The 19,800-nt window shown below is 39.2% G+C and overlaps 1 protein-coding gene across 2 annotated transcripts in view; it reads right to left on the reverse strand.

The window, feature by feature from the left end:
- CDH2 (cadherin 2) overlaps window positions 1-19,800 on the reverse strand; it is a 115,192-nt gene that overhangs the window by 17,577 nt on the left and 77,815 nt on the right. For both annotated transcript variants that reach the window (XM_058832520.1, XM_058832521.1), the window contains 11 exons: window positions 18,515-18,661; window positions 17,298-17,453; window positions 15,755-15,899; window positions 14,531-14,703; window positions 9,608-9,745; window positions 9,046-9,231; window positions 6,851-7,107; window positions 5,388-5,530; window positions 3,955-4,188; window positions 3,406-3,639; window positions 2,024-2,163 (listed from right to left, as the gene is read on the reverse strand). In XM_058832520.1, coding sequence (XP_058688503.1) covers window positions 2,024-2,163; window positions 3,406-3,639; window positions 3,955-4,188; window positions 5,388-5,530; window positions 6,851-7,107; window positions 9,046-9,231; window positions 9,608-9,745; window positions 14,531-14,703; window positions 15,755-15,899; window positions 17,298-17,453; window positions 18,515-18,661 — 1,953 coding nt within the window. The remainder of the gene's footprint in view (window positions 1-2,023; window positions 2,164-3,405; window positions 3,640-3,954; window positions 4,189-5,387; window positions 5,531-6,850; window positions 7,108-9,045; window positions 9,232-9,607; window positions 9,746-14,530; window positions 14,704-15,754; window positions 15,900-17,297; window positions 17,454-18,514; window positions 18,662-19,800) is intronic.

Here is a 19,800-nt window from a genome sequence, read left to right on the forward strand (position 1 = left end):
TGTTTGCTATACTTCGAATGAGCTGTTCTTTTCTGGACATGTTTTCTACATTTAGAGTGTGCAAGGGTGTCTTAGAGCCCCAGAGACTGTCAATGGATCAAAAAAGGGACCTGTGTACCTGAATAAAGTAGCTGCAGTGAAGATAACTAATTGCAATAGTAGCTTTAAAATTCATCTTTAGAAAGTAAGAAGAGGGTTTGTGACTAAAAATCATTCAATCTTTTATAAAGCTGTTAAAATTCTCTAGGTCTAGATGCTTTCTATGCCCACTGTGAGAGGAAATGGTCCTAATTTCACATTTCTTACTATTTTCCTGCTAGCCCACCTGTTGGCAGCTCTCTTTTCAGTGTGTGCAGCACGTTCATTCACTGCTGGTGAAAGGCTGTGATTATGGATGGTTTACATTGCGCTAATCTCTGCGGCATTCGCAGGACGCTGCCGCCTGCCACACCACCCTAACTGTACCTCTCACAAAGACAGCACTGGCAACTGGAGAGGAGCACAGCACAAGATGGGCAGAGGAGACACTTCAGAACCGTTTTGCTCTCGCTGTACACTGTTACAATGCTTACGGTTTCCCATCTGCAGCACAATCCCTCCCAACACTACCATGGGCTATACTCAGAGAACCTAACTCACTCTGTCCTGAGGGTTGTTGTGTGGACAGTAATTAAAAATCAAAGATCCATGACAATTGCTGAACAGATCCTCCAGAGAATTCAGGATGAAAAAGAGCTGGGAACATGTGAACTGAAAAATAACTTCTCACAGGGCTGAGTTTTCCTAATTTTCTTTTAAGATTGTAACTTTCCTGTACAATAACAGATGCACAAACAGGATGCAGCTCTTGCACTCAAACTACATACAAACAACTGGAATACATGCACAGACTCAAAGGGTTGTTTTCACTTTATTTAACATAACCATTTTTCCAAAACTGCATAAACTGAAGCTTCCTTTGAAAACTGACTAAGAAGAACATTATGCAGAAAAGCCAGGAAGTAGGAACAGTACTTGGGGAAATGCAGGAAGCATGGAAATTACTAAGGGGAACACAAATTTCAGACAAACAAACAAATGAGCAGAAGGAAACTATAAAAGTCTGTACCAGTGAAGGGAGACACTTTTCAGATAACTCAAGTGCCAGATGACTGAGACTGGGGATGTGTGGAAGAATTGCACTTAATTTTTCAAGGCTTTTAACTGGAAAATTTCTTAGACTCTATTATATGCACTGTTCTCTTTGTAATTACTACACTTACTTCTACCATTAATAATGTGCATAAATCTGCTGTTTGTCATGTTCATAAAGCACTTAATAAAAGTCTTCTGAAGGAAGGAAATCACACTGCTTGAAAATCCATAACTTGGAGAGAGAGAGGGGGAGCAAAGAAGCTATTCTTAGCATATACACATCACTCCCAGTCCTCTGACATATCAACAGTGGTTCAACCAGAGGTGACATGAGAGTAAATGCATATGGCACCTGCCTGGGAAGGTATTTGAATAAACACAGATGTGCCCTGACAGCTACTTGAAACCTAAATGCTTTCCAAGCTTGAAATCCCAGTGGTGGCAAATCTGTCAATAGCCAACATTACTATATATCTAGAAAGGCATTCACCCACCACCAGGAAAGGGTTGTATTTGGGTTAGATTATATTAGGCACCCTGCACTCGTGTTGCTGTACAAGTTCTCAGACAAGGGTGAGGAAAGTTTACAGACAGCAATGAGAATGGATGTTAACTTTCATTTAAACATAACAGCCTTAGCAGGAATCTGGTCAGAATGCTTTTACTGCGAGAGGACAAGACACTGCTTTTACATCTTATCCAAATGGCAAGCAATTGGTATATCTGCAACAGCAAAAATCCAAAATGAGAAAGCAATGTTTTATTTAAAGTTATTGCCTTCAGTACTTAATGTAAAAATTACCTACCTACCAGAGTGTTTCAATGTAAACAAAATAAAGTGGAGTGAGAAGTGCAAATCTATACATAAAAACCATTAACCTTTCCTCACCTGATCTTCTTCTCCACCCCCTTCTTCATCGTATTTCAGAATGTTGTCCCTCACATCATCTTCAGGATCAATCAAGAGCTGCTTTGCCTGACGCTCTTTATCGCGGCGTTTCATCCATACCACAAACATCAAAACTAAAACTGCAATGCAAAAATGGAAGAGATAAAACCACATCTTGATTCTGAAATACAGTCATAGAGAACTGTAGAAATTCAATGTCAAAATTAAAAAAAAAAAAAAAGAAAAAAAGCAATGAAGTTAGATTTGACTGTTCTGGATAAGGTACAGGTTTTTTTATATTAAAAATTTGACAGAAGGTAGCTTAAGTAAGAGATGTTTACACTCAGACCACTATGGGCAATTTGGTTTGGAAATCAATCACATATTCAATGTTGTAAATAACAAATTCATTCCACATCTGCAAAACAAACTTGTCATGAAAAGAATTAAGAAAGACTATGCTTCATAAACCACTATATAAAGAATTCTCTCCTTCAATAAGGCTCTGTTAGTTTCATACCTAGCATTTAAAGAGTATCTTGTATCAAGGACGAAAATGCACTGTGTGCTTGTGTAGAATCATGTGCTTAGCCAGGCTTAATGGTTTTTTCTTCTTCTTTTTTTATTACTCCTTTCCATAATTTTCTATGTTCTAGATGGGTGCATAGTGTACTATGACCAGGCTAATCTCTCCCTTGTGTTCCACCACAATAGGCAATCAGTTAACTATAATGTGTAGGAGAGCTAGCATCTAATTTACTACACTGGACAGACACTTACTCATGATTTTTAGTCATTTCCCTTACTCAATGCACTTCACACAAAACAAAATACTAGTACAGCTTTATGCAGTACTTTAACATAGGCACCATTCCAACACCTGCCTTTCTTGCCAGGCCTTATGTGAAGGGCTGTGATCTATTACTTTCCAGAACTAATTCCGACTTGCATTCATCTGAAGCACAATAGCAGTAACATCAGAGCACTCCTTAAAAGCACTGTTACCCACCAGGGCTAGCACCAAATCACACAATGGCAGCACAAGAGAGATTAGATGCCTGGGGACTAACCACATCTTCAACCTGGCCACTCACTGTGTCCATGGGTATAAATGGAAAATCTCCTTCACAAACCAACTGCAGAGCCTGACTGCCAAACAGGTGCTAGCTGTACTCTGTCCAACTCCAAATCCCATACTATCAGGAAGTTTTCATACTTGTCCAAAACAATGAACCATGCAGCAACAATTCCTGGACCTGAGCCTTTAATAACTCCCCTGTGTCTTTGTCAAGGTACCTGATACTGAAAAGTAATATTGCATTTGCAAAACAAGAGTAAAGGAGTTAGAATTAAGAGAAGAATTAAGAGAGCTATCCGCTTACTGAGCAAGATGATGATACAAAGCAGAATTGCAATGATGGCACCAGTGCCCAGCCCTGCACCAACAATCCGGTCAACATCAGTGCAGTCTCCATTTAAGTCACACTGGCAAACTTTCACCTTCAGCAAGGAAGTGCTGGATGCATGTGGATTTCCAGAATCTGTAATTACTATGGGCACATCGTAGATACCAGCCTCCAGGAACCGGATTCTTAAGGAGAGCTGGGCGTGATCGCCTGTGTGTGAAAACAAGGTGTTGGTTAAAAAGTAATATATTGCTCACATGGGATTAAATAGTATTGGTAAAAAAAATGTTTTGAGCTTGGCATTCAACTCTTGCCCAAACTGATATGTGACACTCAGGGTAACAGACTTCCTGACTGCTGTGACCATCTTTTCTTTCTTAAAATTTCTTGCTCTCTGGGGGACTTACACTAAGGTGATTTCTTGTTCATATTAACCAAATGAATGTATGTTGTGAAATTATACCAAAGTGAAGACATTTGCACAAGTTTCTTTAGAACTGTGAAGATTTCCATAATGTTAGTTACCACTAATTCGAACAATGGTCCAATTCCTCTTAATACTAGCAGGTGTGTCAGGCAGCTCAAAGGCAAAAGGGCCTGCATTTGGATCTATATCAGGGTCTACAGCAGTGATGTTAATAGCATTAGGCTGCAGTGTTTCACAAGTTGTGGCTTCTTTTGGATGCACTTGGGGGGCATTATCATTGATGTCCAGCAGGTATATCTGAAGTGTGCCAGTTCCACTCATTGGGGGTATTCCTAAAAGAAAAGGAAATAGCATTAAGCCTGTTTCTGGTTGCAAAGTTATTTAGACAAAGCTGTATCAACATCTTATACATTTACATCAGTTTTGGGATTCTATCTTTTACAAAACCAATCTAACACGGTCACTGCACCTGCTAGCACACTAATTCTTAAGTAGTCTGTTCTCAGCAAAATGGCCCTACTCAGCAAAACTCAGCAAGTAACTGCAGATCCACAGATCAGGGACTCATCCACTTCACTGACCAGACAGACAGCTAATCTCCAGAGACAGTCCACATCAAAGGCTTCAAAGAGAAGGTGCAAAATTGGGCTGGTTTGTCCTCTGGACAAATTATTTCCTAACTTTAAAGGCTTAAGATCACCCTTTACCATAAATGTGCTATTTAAATTCTTTCTAATACTGACTTTCAGCATGCTATTTGTAGACATTCCTGCTATCCATATCGAATGCATGATGCTTCCATAAACCTTTCTGGAATCACACATTGATGTGATCATTTGGCACTGAATTTTTCAGTATAACTAGCAATGGTTCTCATTCCACCTCCCATAATCTTCCAGTTCCATTTCTGTTTTTTTCTCCAGAATGGAGCCAAAGTATAGAAACAGTTGATCTAGCTTCCAGTTCAGAAAAATTTATCATATCTTCTTTCCAAGACAAACAGCCCCAGTGTTTCGGTTTTCCCTTCTAATGTGAGAATGTTTCTAACTGCGCCTGTCCATCTTTCTGCTATCAGCTATGAACAGTACAGCACTCCAGCTGAAATCAAAGGACTCATTTCTGAGCAGTGTTAATTGTCATTAACAAACTGACAACAAAAAGATACTTTTCCTTCTGCACTGCTGCAGCCTGAATGTGGGAAAATACAAAGCCCCTCCAATGACACATTACTCCCCATAAAGCCCACTCATGCTGTGCATTCACTCAACCTACCACACTCCCATGCAGGGTTTTTTCAATTTTCTGTCAACTCAACTAATGTAACCAAGACAGTGTTTTTCTATAAACTCAGAGAATTATTTTTCAGCTACTTCCCAAGTAGCTTGGGTATTATACACAGTTTGATAGTAAAACAGATTTCCAATGGGATGTCTTCTAAGCATATCCTGTTTTCTGCCCCAGTAAAACTGAATGCCATTCAATCACAAAGACAAAAAGCTTTTTCAAGAAAATACACAATATTGATACACACCATTATCAGAAGCAAGAAATGTTGCATTATACATATTGTTTTGCACATATATTGACTCTCTGTCCAAAACAGCTGTAGTAGTTATTTGTCCATTAACAGGGTCAATTTTCAGCCAGTTTGCAGGATCTGAAAGTTTTGAGTACCTGTGTATTTAATCATAAGTTGTGTTATTTATCTGCTAACATAAATATTGACAACAAAGACAGTATTAGGATCTTAATTTGTATTCTGAATATTTTTTTGGAATTCAAAGACGGCATTTTAAAATTTCTATTTATCAAGTCCTATCAGTAAATTTATTTGAAATACATAATAAAACCAGTCCTGCATTTTGATTCTTGAAGTGCCTTCCCTGTAAGTTATCATGTAATGATAATATGGAGGAAATCATGTAATTACCATAAACTATATAACATTAATACTCAGACTCAATTAAAATATTCAGTCAGGCTCCTTCTTGGTTTTTCTACACCTACAGAGCTATTCATACTAATTTTCATCTTGTCAGAGTGCAGAGAGCAGGAGAGAGGTAAAAATGGATAGTGTTAGTTGCACTAACACACATTGTTCTAGCACTTCAATATCACTTCATTTTCAGAGGCCCTGGTTTTACTGCATGTTTCTCATCTAAATTTGAAAGAGAAGTGTCTTTCAAAACCATTCTTCTATCTCATAAATTTTCCCTTTGACATTAATCAAGTGCAAGCTGTCTTAGTATTGAAGTCCTCATGCTGTCATTTCTATGGTGGTGATGTCCAGAAATGAGCAAACCAAACAGCAAAACAAACAGCTAACCAAAATTCAAGAGAAAATAAAATTACAATAATCTTGATTTTGGAAAGAAAGTTCTGGAATTTCTTCTACATGAGGTAAAAAAAAAAAGCTGACTAAGGCGAGTCCTGACCCTTGGGCAGTCACAGCCTTAGTTTTGCAGATAATGACCATATCCTATATGAGGCATGCTCATGTAGAAAAGTGTTAGATGTAAGAAAAATTATGATCAAATCATGATCATAGCTATCAGTACAAGAGACCACAAACAGATCACCACCACTTTGCACTGCTGGAGAAAAAAGAAAAACCTTCAGATTTCATCAACAGTCCTATTTTGTTGCCATGTGAAAACTAATGGTGAATTTCAATTGCAAATGATCTTAGTTCACAGAAGCACGTGTCTGCTCTGACTGAATTTGTCAGGATAGAACGTATACTTTACGTTATACATAACTGCATTCTATCTTGACGGAATGGGACTTAGGATGAGAAAATGACCCAGTTTACACACCTATGAATACTGGTCAGTTCACCTTCCCTACAGCCAAAAATCCCTTGGGAGAAAGCTGCACAAAACCCACAGATGTGTTGGGATGCTGCGTGCTACGGTAAATGCAGCCATTTCACACGTCATCTCTTTGCTCCCCACCCATTCCACAACACAGATATTGCAAAATGCTTATATAGACCTTAGAGACGTTTGCTGCATGTAACGATCCGGGTCCTGAGCAGTGAAAGTTGTCAGCATGCTACCAGCCATCAGCCCTTCTTCCTGACGCACGAGCTTGGGGTTTGGAACAAAATATGGGCTCTCATTCACATCAATGACCGTAATGGACACGGTTGCTGTTGACTGAGGAGGATGCTGAATCCCCTTAGCCAAAGGCACTTGGTTTTCTGCAGCTACGGTAAGTACAAACATCCTGTTGGTCTCGAAGTCAATAGGCTGGGAAGAGCAAAGAGCGGGAAGTGTTAATGTTTACTCATGGCAGCAACAGACAACACACAATGACATTTTAAATTTAAAGCTCATTTCAGAAGATTACTTGTACTGCTTTTATCAAAAATGAGCACAGAGTCTGAAGAGAGCACACCATCACCTCAGCACAATCCCATATGCTGGGGTCTTGCTTAGCAGCAGCAGGAGCAGTTTTCAAGTCAGAAGAGCTAGAAACCTTGTCATTCCTGGATTTAACCTACTGTGCTACTGCCATTAGAGACAAATGATGAAACAAATACTTTAATCACAAAATGATGAAGAAGCTCCCACCTTTGTGCCAGGCTGATGATCTCTCCTGGGGACAGAAAGCTGCCTCTTTCTGTTAAGAGGCATGAACATTTCCTTCAAACAAGTTCCTGACTATAGCTATTCCCATAGATCAGAGATTCTCATGCCCTCAACATCTCATTAGAAAGACTCTTGGTAATCCCAGCCAACCTCATTTCTGGTATACCTAGAGCTTCCATCTTCCCAGTAAAGACAACCTTCAGTTTGGAGATTTCCTCACTGAGCCAGAAGTCCAATTTAAGGAGAAGTAAAAACAGTGTGAATCTGGAGTTCCTCTGTCATGCTGCACAGGGTTGAGGCATTCCTGGAGACAGGATTTGCCTTTGTACTATGCCCTGTACTACTCACACAGATCCCAGATTGCAAGAAAACCCTGTACCTTACTGGGGCAGTTGGCATGTGACAGTATGAAGTAAGTGACAAGAGACATTCTAATCTTCATTACAGGTTGACAGATCAACTCATTGCACTGCCAGTAAAAACTGTAGGCAGGTTTCCAACTCCTCCCATGTCTGGGCACTTATAGGAGTGCTAAAAAGCACAGACACTCACATAAATCTTCCTGGAAGGCTGCAACGCAAGAATTGGTACCTCTGGGGAAGAGCAGTTATAAACCAGAGACAGTTCTTAAAAAAGCCCAGTGTGAATTACCATTAATACTATTTGTAGATTGTATCTTTTTGTCACCAAGATACTAGGCGGATTAAAATAAAACTAAATTAAATGAAATGAATCAAAATGAAATTAAATGAAACAAAATGAAATGAAATGAAAGGAAACAAAATAGAAAAACAACAACAACAACAACAAAACAAAACCCAACAAAACATAACAAAATTAAAAAAAAAAAAAAAGAGAACGTGAATTTTTTAATTTCCAAATTAAATTACTGGCATTGCACATTTGACTTTGAAACAGATCAGCCAAAACCAGAGCAGGCCAACTCAGTGTTGAGACATTTATCAGAGGGTCATGAGGAAAGGTGGCTACTGCCTGGCAGGTTTAATTATAGAACCACACTGTTATCACTTGAAATAAGTCATCCCTCAACACAGAGCTGTGTTGGTTAGACAATGAAGATAGACAGGTTATTCCATAAAAGGTATTCAAATGAGGTTTTAAAAATAGCCAGTCTTTAAATGTCTTCTGTAGAAGTACCCTCCCACCTATCATTTTTATCTCTCTGATTGTGCTTTGACTGCTTATATCTGTTCCTTAATGGAACATCTTGACATAAAATGTGCAGACAACACGCGGGACTACTAAATGAGGAGGTAGGAAGTTGTTCCTTTACACTAGCAAAAAATACTAAGCAAATACTTTTTCACAGAGTGATTTTTAACTTTTAGCAAACAAAGATTCAAGATTCCTAATTTCTAATAACCTAGCCTGATTTTTAAAACTGAGCAGGTGGAATACTACTGATAGCATAAGCAAAGCAACATTTGAAGAGACAGGTTACTCGATTCCACAAGAAAGGGAGCATCCATTTTACTCCAGGCTCATGGTTGCCTCAGGAACTCACACTTCCCCCGTTCAGTGTTCTTCCACTTCTTCCATCTCTGCTGAATTCTGTAACACACAAGCATGCCCTACCTTTACGACAGTGACCAGCCCATCATTGCTGTTGGGATCGGTGAGGATGGTGAAGCGGCCCGTCGGGTCTCCCCCAGTCATTCGGTACAGCGCATTCCATGCCGGCGTGTGCGGCTGGTCTTTATCTGTCACCGTCAGATTCGCTACGATCACATCCACCCTGTTTTCTGGTACTTCCCCGTAGAACTGCAAAAACCATGGAAACACTCTGCCTCATCTGGAGGAGCATGCGAGAGCCACACCAGGCTGAACACTCATCAATGTGGGGCAGCCCATCTCTCTTCACTGGAGCTCTGATAATTCATCCAATTTTTTAGTTTAGTTGAAATTTACCTGAGGCCATCCAGAGAACCAATGGCTTGATTCCCTTGTTGGCTTTTGCCTTTTGGTCAAAAGGAGAACACTGTATGTAAGGGATATATACTCTGCACATATTTTGATTTTGCCTGCCAGTATGGTATTTAATAAGTAATAAATATTTATTCTCTGTGAATACAATGAGAGAAACAAGAGAATGGTTATAAATACGCACATCCTTCAGTAACTCCTATCCTGTACTTACAGTCATGGCAGTGAACTCTGGAGGATTGTCATTGACATCTGTCACAGCGATGACAGCAGTTGCTGTGTTTGAAAGACCGTATGTTGGGTTTCCTTCCATGTCCGTAGCTTGAATTATTAATGTATATTGTTGTACTTTCTAAAACACAAAATGACAATGTAAGTTTTAGACAAAACTAACATTACCATAGGACAGCAGGTGTTCCCAAAATTGTGCTCCACCAAGCAATGGAGCCCATCATAGTTTATTCTAGTTCACATCACCCAAAATGACAGGAGCAAAGTTTGTGCCACAAGAATACAGCAGCAGATTGCTTATATCAAACTACAGTTTGACTTTCTTCTAAGAGCAGCAAGGTAAGGACAGGCCGACTGCTTCCTACTCTATAAATCAAACCACTTTAGACAGTTAACGCATGATCACAGGTTTAACAACGCTTTTCAAATGGTGAAAAGAGAACCAGAGTGCACCTTATACTAAAACAAGGAAAGTCCTCAAAAGCATTTGAGAGCACTGAGCCAAGGTAGGTTTGTCGGCCAAACGGCCACAACTGCCAAGGTTTTGTTTCAGCCAAGCCTGAGTATAAAACTGCTGCTGCAACTTCTTGTGATCTCTATGGAAACCAAAGATGTCGAGGCCAACAGAGACAAGTAAGGGCACTGGGAGAAAGGGGGAGGGAAGCACCAAGCAGGCTATTTCCATAAATGTTAAAACACCCTGGGCTGAGTATGGCAGCCATGGGCCCCCTCTCTCCCCAGTGCCACTAACAGCCCTTGAGCCGGGCATTCACTCCCCCCTCACAGCTGGAGTGGGGCCAGGGTCCCTAAGCACCAGAAATGCCTGGCGGAGACCCCATCTCAGCCTGGTGAGCTGTTTAAAACAACACCAACAAGGTTCTATTGAAACAGAAAAAAAAAAAAAAAGAAAACCATAAAGATGTTTTCTGTATAGAACTGCTGGAAAGTTTATTTTAACTCATTGCTCTCAAATATTGTGCATGCTCCTTCATTTACCAGTTCATTGTCCCTCCTCAGAGAGAAGTGTTACCATTCAGTTCTTCCCAAAATAAAGGACATAAACATAAGGAACTGCTATTACTTTGAAACAGCACTTTCACAAGTGGCTTACTAACACTGGCAAAAACCTTTTGGCAAAATAAAAATATTTCAAGAAGAGTCTATTTTTATGCTTCGGGGTTTTTTTCCCCCACTTAGGATGTTATTTTCTTCCACTGTTTAAAGAGTGGGGTATATGACAGATTACTTCTCATGGAAACAATTTATAGAATCATGAAACATGCTGAGCTGGAATGGACCCATCAGGAACAGGGAGTCCAACTCCTGACCCTAAGCAGGACACCCTTAGAGTAACACCATTTACAAAAAGGAATTACAGGTATTGATACAAAAAATAAGCCGGGATAATTCCACTGATAGTATTTAGCTTTCTTTCAAACTTTGGCCAGACAGTACGACAGACATGAGAGGTTCAACATTGCACATTTCCAAGCAGCAACTATGAGTCACAGAATAGAAAGTTTTTAAAATAAGCTGTATGGATCCTTATCTCCCACTGAAGATAATGATTTATGCTCATGCCCTCTTTTACACTGAAACCCTTACGAGACACCCCAAAAGTGTACTGCTATAAATGTATCCCACAATTCTTTACATATATATATATGTATATATATATATGAAATCTGGCTTAGAAAATATACTTACAAACTGACCTTCAAAAGGCTTTAAATATCCTAAAGATTTCCTTCATGACACCAACAAGAGTAGCAGCCATGAGGGAATCAAAGAAATACTTTTACCACTTTCATGTAGGAAAAAATCATACTTTACTTACTGTGAAGCAATAAAATCTAAAGCAGTATTGAAGCAAATCTCACTGTCATATGATTCTATGTTATTGAAACAGCAGGTACTTCTGATTCATCTGGGTCTTAACACATTGATCCCAGGAAGCAAATTTCATTAAGGAAACTCCATTATTATTACACAGAGACTCAGCTTCCTTACAATCATCTTACTTAATTCCAACAGAACCAGCACACTAAAAACTTGCCCAGAAAGTGCCCCAAAAGACAGCATATCAGTGTTTTCATTTGGTTCTTTGTTTTTTTCCCTTCTTCCCAGCACTCACATATAGCAGATCAACTGCTGAGAGTGAAATTTCAGAAATCAACAAGCACACAACTTTCCAAGCATGGGGAAATTGGGGGAGGTGGGTCTCCTCTTTTTACTGTGGTTTGAGAAGCAGCCAGGAATAAGCTGTGGAGCATGTGTCATACGCCTGCACTGAGACTTAGCAGCAACACATCCAAAAGCGAACTGGCAGCTTCAAGAAAGAACGCAGACCTCATCAGTTCACATCTTTCCACTTCAACACAGGCCAAATAAGAGCACTTCACTGAATTAACCTCACGTGAGGCAGGAATGTCAGTGTGTAAATTTAAGTACCCTGCCTGACTTCTTCAGCACCTCCAGCACTAAGGCACATGTTTTAACGGTGAAGTGAATTCCACAGCAGTAATGGAAGAAATAAGAGCAGCTGGATCTCATGAAACAGCATCTTTTGAGATAACAAATGAAAGATTTCTTCTGCCTTAAGCTGAGTTTCCTTACCTAAGCAAATCTCCTCCTGTGCATGTTAGCATAGATAATGCATTTTGCATGTTAATCTAAAATACCAGCAGATGAGGAATGCTATCAGAGGAACCACTTTTTTTTTTTTTTTAAATGCCTACAACACTTATGCTCCCATAAAAAATGTGTCACATTATTTAAGAATTTAAAATTCTGTGTAGTATTTTATGACTTTAATTAGAGCTTTATAAAGAGAGATAAGACTTGTAGAAAAGAGTGGAAAGGCAGAAGCAGGCAGACCAGCTGGGGTACATGGACAACAAGGCAGTCCCTGGCCCACTGTCAGAAGACGATTGAGCTTTGGCTCTCTAGACTCCCAGTCACTTTAATTTAATTGACTTCCACAAAATGACTCCGGAAATGGAGGAAGCAAAGCTTGGGAAGGAAACCATTTTATTTCATATTAGTCTAATTTAATATTTGAATCATTTAACGCTAATCATTAATATCCAACATGTTCAAGAAATGTTTATATATACCCATTTGGGTATCAGCAGAGTGATCCATCAGGAAAACTGATGGTGAATGACAAGGCTTTTCCAACTGTTAATGTGAGGGTCTAAGCTCCATAGGCAGCTGGTTTCTTCCGAGTTAAATCCCTCCAGTATAGCTAGTCACCAAGTAATAAAATCTCAAGAATTATCGCTATGTCCTTCTGAAAGTTCATCTGTCAAAGATGACCAAGGGATTTTAAAAACAAGGGCAAAGCTGCCCATCATTCTTTTAATTTAATAGGGCAATACTGTAAAGTTCAGGGTTTTCCTCTGCTCAAATCCCTTCTTTTCAAAACCAACTTAAATAGAGTGAATGTTAATAAAACCTCAAAAATTAATTGCAATATCTAACAGTCTGTTTATCTTTTCAAATCTTCTGATTGCCCCTTTCAAACTGAAATGCATCAGAATATTAATAGCAAATGCAGAACTTCAGAAAGCATTTTTATTCTCCATTTTAAATAACTATAAACAAGCAGCTAAAAGATGAACAGCAGATCCAGTACTTTGGATTTAATGAGCTAAAATGAGGTTAGTAATACAGAAGTTGAAACAAGATGTATTCAAAAGAGATTTGTTTGGATTTTATAGCTTGTTTATAAAATATTGCTTATCTCCTGTGAAGTTTTCAAGCGGTTTAAAAGCACAGTTAGTGTGACAGATTTGGAGTTTGGAGGGAAATATTTTTATTCCCAACCTCACAGATGGGTGAATCAGAGCAGAGGATCTGGCACGCTCCTTCTCCAGCGGTGGGCACAGTGAAGAACTGCCTAGACAGGATGGACCTTGCTCAGCATGTAGCAATCAATTACTGACAGATTATTTCTTTTTATCATTATTGTTATTATTACTATTGCATTGCTCTGCTTTTTTAGTGTGTACCTGTTTCTTTAGAGTAAAGAGGCTTATGGGACAAGATCCTTTCCTTGACCCCACATAGCCAAGAGTAACGACATGTAAAGAATATGTAGGTCCAATTTTAATCCCTAACATTATCTTCTCTCTTAGAGTTTTTATACAATGGGACTAAGACAATGTCAACAGGGTAAGGAAAGGGAGTAAGTTAAGACTGAGGAGGGGAACAAATATTTCACAGCATCATGAAATTGTCTGGACTACAAGTGACCTTAAAGACCATCTAGTTGCAGACACCTAGCCCTGGTTGCTTGGAACACCATCCAACCTGGCCTTGAACACTCCCAGGGATCGGGCATCCACAATTTCTCTCGGCAACTTGTTCCCATGTCTTACCACCTTCACAGTAAAGAATGTCTTCCCTTTTCTGATCTAAATGCACCTGCTTTACATTTATAGTCATGGCCCCTTGTCCTATCCCTATATGCCCTTATTAAAAACCCTGCTCCAGTATGTAGGCCCCATTTAGGTACTGTAAGGGAGCAATAATGCCTCCCCAGAGCGGTCTCTTCTCCAGGCTAAACAGTCTCAGCTCCCTCAGCCTGTCTTCATAGGAGAGGTGCTCCAACCTTCTGATGATCTTCACATCCCTTCTCTGGACTTGCTTCAGGCAGGTCCTGTGCTGAGAACCCCAGATCTGGATGAGCATTCCAGGGGGAGTCTCACAGGAGCAGAACAGAGGAGGAGGATTACTTCCCTTGACCTGCTGGCCATGCTGCCTCTGATGCAGCCCTGGATATGGCTGCCTGAAGGTGCACATTGTCAGCTCATGTCCAGCCCTTCACCCACCCACACTCCCAAGCCATGCATCTTCACAATATTAAGTGCAACCCAGCCCGTGGGATTAAGACCTGCCATACCTCTCTGTCAAGCCCAGCTGCTACAGTGATAATGTCACCAGTTTCGTTGTTGATTGTAAACATGTTCGGAGAGGGGCTGCTCGGGGCCTGTGACAAGATTCTGTATCTCAGCATCCCATTCTGGGTGTTGGGATCATCAGCATCGATGGCAGTAACAGTCATCACATAGGTACCTAGCAGCAGGATAAATAATTGGTGTTATATAAACAGTTTACACTCTGATCAGATTATACAAGATCACTTTACAAGCAGTGGTCAAAGCACGTATTTCTTTTGGTAAAATCTGCACATTCCTTCTTTACTTAAAACAAACTGGCTAAACTCAAGATTCACCAACAGAGTAATTAAAATACATAAGAGGAGATAAAAATACTCTATGTTTATAAAAGACTAGATTTGCTTATAACTGAAGAAGTTACATAAACAATGAAATCCTACAGTTCTGCCACAAATAACATTTCTGTAAAAAGAGAACATTCATGTTTAGATACTTATGTTATTAATTGGGCCAAAGGAAATATACTTATTGTTCAGAATTGGTGGACATACTGATAGTGACTGAAAATCAATATAAATAATACTCTCTCAAAAGTATTTGAGATCTCAAATGCCAAGTAAACACTGCAAAGTTAGAAAACACATTTCTGGTGCTAACCTTTCATTTTGCACTTCTGACAAATTAAGAAAGTGGTTTCAGCCTAGTGCAAACTTTAGTCTGAGCTGATTAGAATTTTAATGAGATCTGAACAACACTTAAGTTTTCTCAAGAATTCAAATGACATGACTTCAAATCCCAGTATTTGCAAAGCCTCTGGGAATCAGAACTAGAACCGGATCCAGTGACATTTCGGAAGTCTCTTATACCCTGACCTGTCAACTAAATGAACATCAATGTCTATCATAAAAATAAATGGAAGAACTGTGATGTTACAATTAGGATTTTAAAAACCATGAACCAGAAGTCAAATTCTTAAAGCCTCCTCTAGTTTTAGTTCATGTACATAGCAATTTTGCCTTTTGGAAATGAATCCCAGCATGCTAAAAAGTGCATTAAAAATAGGGTGAAGTAAGAGGACAAGATCTGAGATTTTGCTCATCACACTAAAGACACCTTTCAAAGTATTACAAAGTCTGAAGGCATCCCGTTCATCACACCTTCAAAATCATACTGTAAATATGATACTTCAAAATAATACCTCTGCTTCCCAAAAGCCCATGTATTACCTGGCTTTGAGCCCTCAGGGACTGTCCCATTCCAAACTTGGTGTAAGAATTCAGGTCTATTGTCATTCATGTCAATGACATTAATAACAATGTCAATAGGATTTTCCACCTGGTTTCCATTTACATCCACTGCATGTGCTCTCAGCTGCAAAAGTCATTGAAAGTATTACAATTTGAACAATGTACAGGTGCAAATAGATAAAATAATAGTGACAGGAAGTTTCACACCAGACATTTTTAGCTCAGTGTGTTTTGTTATTTGCCACTGCTCCCTCATATGGACCACTTAAATTTCCAAGTTGTTAATGAAACTGATGTTCAGATTATTCTAAGTTGCAGACTTCCTTCTTTGATTTGATGAAAATTATTTTAGATCATGTAATTTTGATTACTACTAGTGCCTACTATCCTACAGAATTTTGGTTTTAATAATGACTATTAGAAAACATTCCCTAAAAACATGCAGATTTAAATGTAAATCTGTGCATTTAGACCAGAGAGTGGTCATTGTTAGGGAGAAGAGCAACTTTCTCCTTCTACAGCAGTCTTGCTGATGTCCATCATATACATACACATATACATATATATACACACACATATACACACACACACACATATCTTATGGCTACAAAACTACTAGAAAGCAGCAAAATGGCATTATTAACCCACCACTCTGGAAATGACTCATACAAATGTAAATTCCTAAGTCAGCAAACCCTGAATTGCCAATGTCAAATGCTCAGTTAAAATATTAAGGATGCCAGAGCTGTTGCTTGAGGGAGCAAAACTTTCACCCACACTTCCCCCCCAGATTCCTCCTGCTGTGTCCTCTGTTTGGGAGTAGCACTCAAAGGGCTCCCCAGAGCACAAGGCAAGGAGTGTTTTAATCCACAGCATGCTGGAAAACTTTCTCCAGGAGCTGGGTGATTTCAGCATGGCTTCCCAAAAGCACAGCAAACTTCAGGTCACAGCCTGCTCTACCCCTCTTCCTTGAAACTTTCCTTTTCCACTGGTACTGGAATCTGTGGTCTACTTTGTCAATTTCGTCAGAGCAAAGAATATCATTTTCATAAGCTGACAGGCCTAATTTACAATTCTATTAAAATGCTTAGATTTGCCCCTAAAATAAAAATCGGTACGTTATTCTTCCCATCCATTTCTCAAATCACAGCTGCTGCAATTCTAATAGCAGTCACATCCTAATTTAAGTTGCTGAATTAAAAATAAACTTTTGGAAAGTATACAATTCAGCGGAGACTGTGATCAATGGCCTGTACTTGAAATATAAGCCACACTATCCATATTTCAATCTTTTAAAATTACGTTATCTAAATAAATTTAATCACTGTTTACGTATGTTAATGTATTTAAGCTGCTTAAATATAGTAAGAGATAGCCTTATTAAGTACAATAAATACAAATCTGCTACAAACTCTTCAAATCATATCTCATGCAAAACTAAATGCTGGCTGCTCAAGTCATGTTTGAAGCAGATGTTCGTCTTCAATTTGATAATCTGATTTATGGTAAATTAAACTCTTACATGAAAAGAAGCAATCTGCTCCCGGTCTAAAGGCTTTGTCACAGACAGCTGTCCTGAGATGGGGTTGATGATGAAGATGCCTGTTGGAGGCTGGTCAGCTCCTGGGCCAGTCACACTGTACCGTAGCGAGAGGCTTTTATCACGATCAGACCTAATCTGTGTGTCAAAAAAGATGAAGTTTACATTAGCTACAAACAAGTGCTGGATGGGACTGCTGCAGAGACAAGCAGCACCTCTATTTATTTTCTCCTTGCTCCTTAAGCTGTACTTGCAAAAGTAATTATTCTGGAAATGGTACAGAGTTGGTATAAAGTCTGAAGTTTTCAGCAGCACTCTTTGCTAGAAAATGGTCAAAGGATATTCAGGAACATAAAATTCTCTCTGTTTATTTCTCAGAATAAAAATTATTTGTGTTAAGCAAAAACAAGCAAGTGCTTTTACCTTAAGCAGAATTGTCAAGATCTTTGATAAAATACATACTATCATAAAATTACACATGAAATTAGAAGTCTGGTTTGTGTTTTTCCCCCTCCCCTATACCTTCCCAGCCCAAAGCTACAGGCTCTCTTCTATTAGCCAGCTCTTTAGAAACTTGCCATTTTTGCTTAAAGACTGAACTTGTTTCATCTTCCAAGGAAACAACTGAAGGGCAGTGCATCTGTGAGAAGCAGCTGAATCACCAGCACACACATAAAACAGAACAGTGAAACTGTGACCTATCAGCTTGGGCTAATTTCTGCCAAGTTCCAACAAATTGATCATGACTAGCCAGTACCATGGTTGGAAGCCAGCCCAGAAGAGGTGCTTGGCTCCTTGCAGTGGCCACTTCTGGGCAGCAGAATCCTGTGGAACAGCTGCTGTCCTCACCCCATCAGATCCCATTTCCTTTGGTTTCCTTTGGTGCACTCTGCTTCCTCCTCACTCCCACACCGTTTCCCAGGCAGAGAACTTAGTGCAGGAGACTGGAGAACTCCTGAACCAGCAGAGATCACTTACCACCCAAAACAAGGTCATCTTCTACCAGTACAGATGCACAGGAACAAGTTAAACCCCAGGAAATTAGATGTATCCCAGCATGCAATGCAGAGGCAGCAATAATAAACCAGCCCAAGAGACTCTGATCAATGTCTGGACAATGAACAAGACATCTTTTACACAAAATCTCTTCAAGAGCTCTCTGAGGGACACTGAAACCACACTTCTATTAACTTTCTTACCCTAACTAATTCCTGAGGAAAAGGTCCTTTGGAATTTTCTGGTAGGTTGATTGGAGGAATAACCCAGTCTCTCTTCTGCCTCTTCAGAGGGCTGCTGTGCTTGTATTGTTGCCATGGAAATATGATTTCTTCAATTTTCCTTTGGTCCTTTCCCAGGTAGAAGATAAAATTAAGCACATGTTAGAATGAGAACTACTAGCAGACATTATAAAGTAACTCAGGTACAATTACATAATTGACTGAAAGGCTGTCTTTCCTCTGTGTTCATTGAGCTGTTTTATTTGCACTCACAGTGCAGCTTGAAAATAACCAATACCACTTACAACTGCACTGCAAAATTTTAAGAACCCTTTTTTTCCTTACTTAACTAGGAAGAGAAAGGGAATTATAAACCATTTATAACATGGCACTACTGTGTAAACTATCTGGCACTTTCTGAGAAGTAGTTCATATTTTGCAGAATTTAATAGTAAGCCTTTATGTATTTCTCATTAGCTAGAGCTTCAGTTCAGGTAATGTGCTACTGTACACTAAATTTAGATCTGGATGTGCTATAATGTAATTTGAGTTCCAAGGAAGTTTAATACACACTGGTAAGGAATGTCTCAAATATTTATGACCCTATTAAATCCCACAGAATTAATGCTGTAATTATTTTAAACCTATGTCAGCCATGATGGATGCAGTAGATGACCCACTTTACACACTGGGCATTAATCTCTCCTGGATGTCAACATTCCCTTCCTATTCCATTCTATATCTGCAGTCATTTCATCCTTTGGATGACAGCACACACAGCTAGCTTGCTTAAGGTTGGGAACAGGGTGACAAAAACATTTTCCAAATATTTTAGAAGAAGAACATTTTTTTTTAATCTAAGCAACTATGTCACAAAGTATGAACAGATGCCCAAGCTGAAGGCCAGATTCTATGGCTCTACATTCTGTTGATGGTAAGGATACCTGAATAGTGTCTTTGGAATAAACAGGGCATGCTCTGGCACATCTGAGCATCTGCTCTTTTACTATGCTTCCATGAACAAAATGACAGTATTTCCATTGTTAAAAACATGCCTTAGCAGATTTAACACAATCACCAAGTAAGCAAACAAATAACAGAGGATTACACAGCAGTGGTCTCCAGTGTGTTCTCAGGAAAAATGTGTTGCATAACCACATTACCTATTTTAACATTATGCTTAAATCTTTAATGTGTACCTATTACAGGTATGTTAATCTATGAATAAATTTTGTTCCTTATCTGTAAACTAAGCACTTCTCCTTCAC

Source organism: Poecile atricapillus, chromosome 2, assembly GCF_030490865.1.
Source record: "Poecile atricapillus isolate bPoeAtr1 chromosome 2, bPoeAtr1.hap1, whole genome shotgun sequence".
In the NCBI taxonomy this organism is placed as follows: domain Eukaryota; kingdom Metazoa; phylum Chordata; class Aves; order Passeriformes; family Paridae; genus Poecile; species Poecile atricapillus.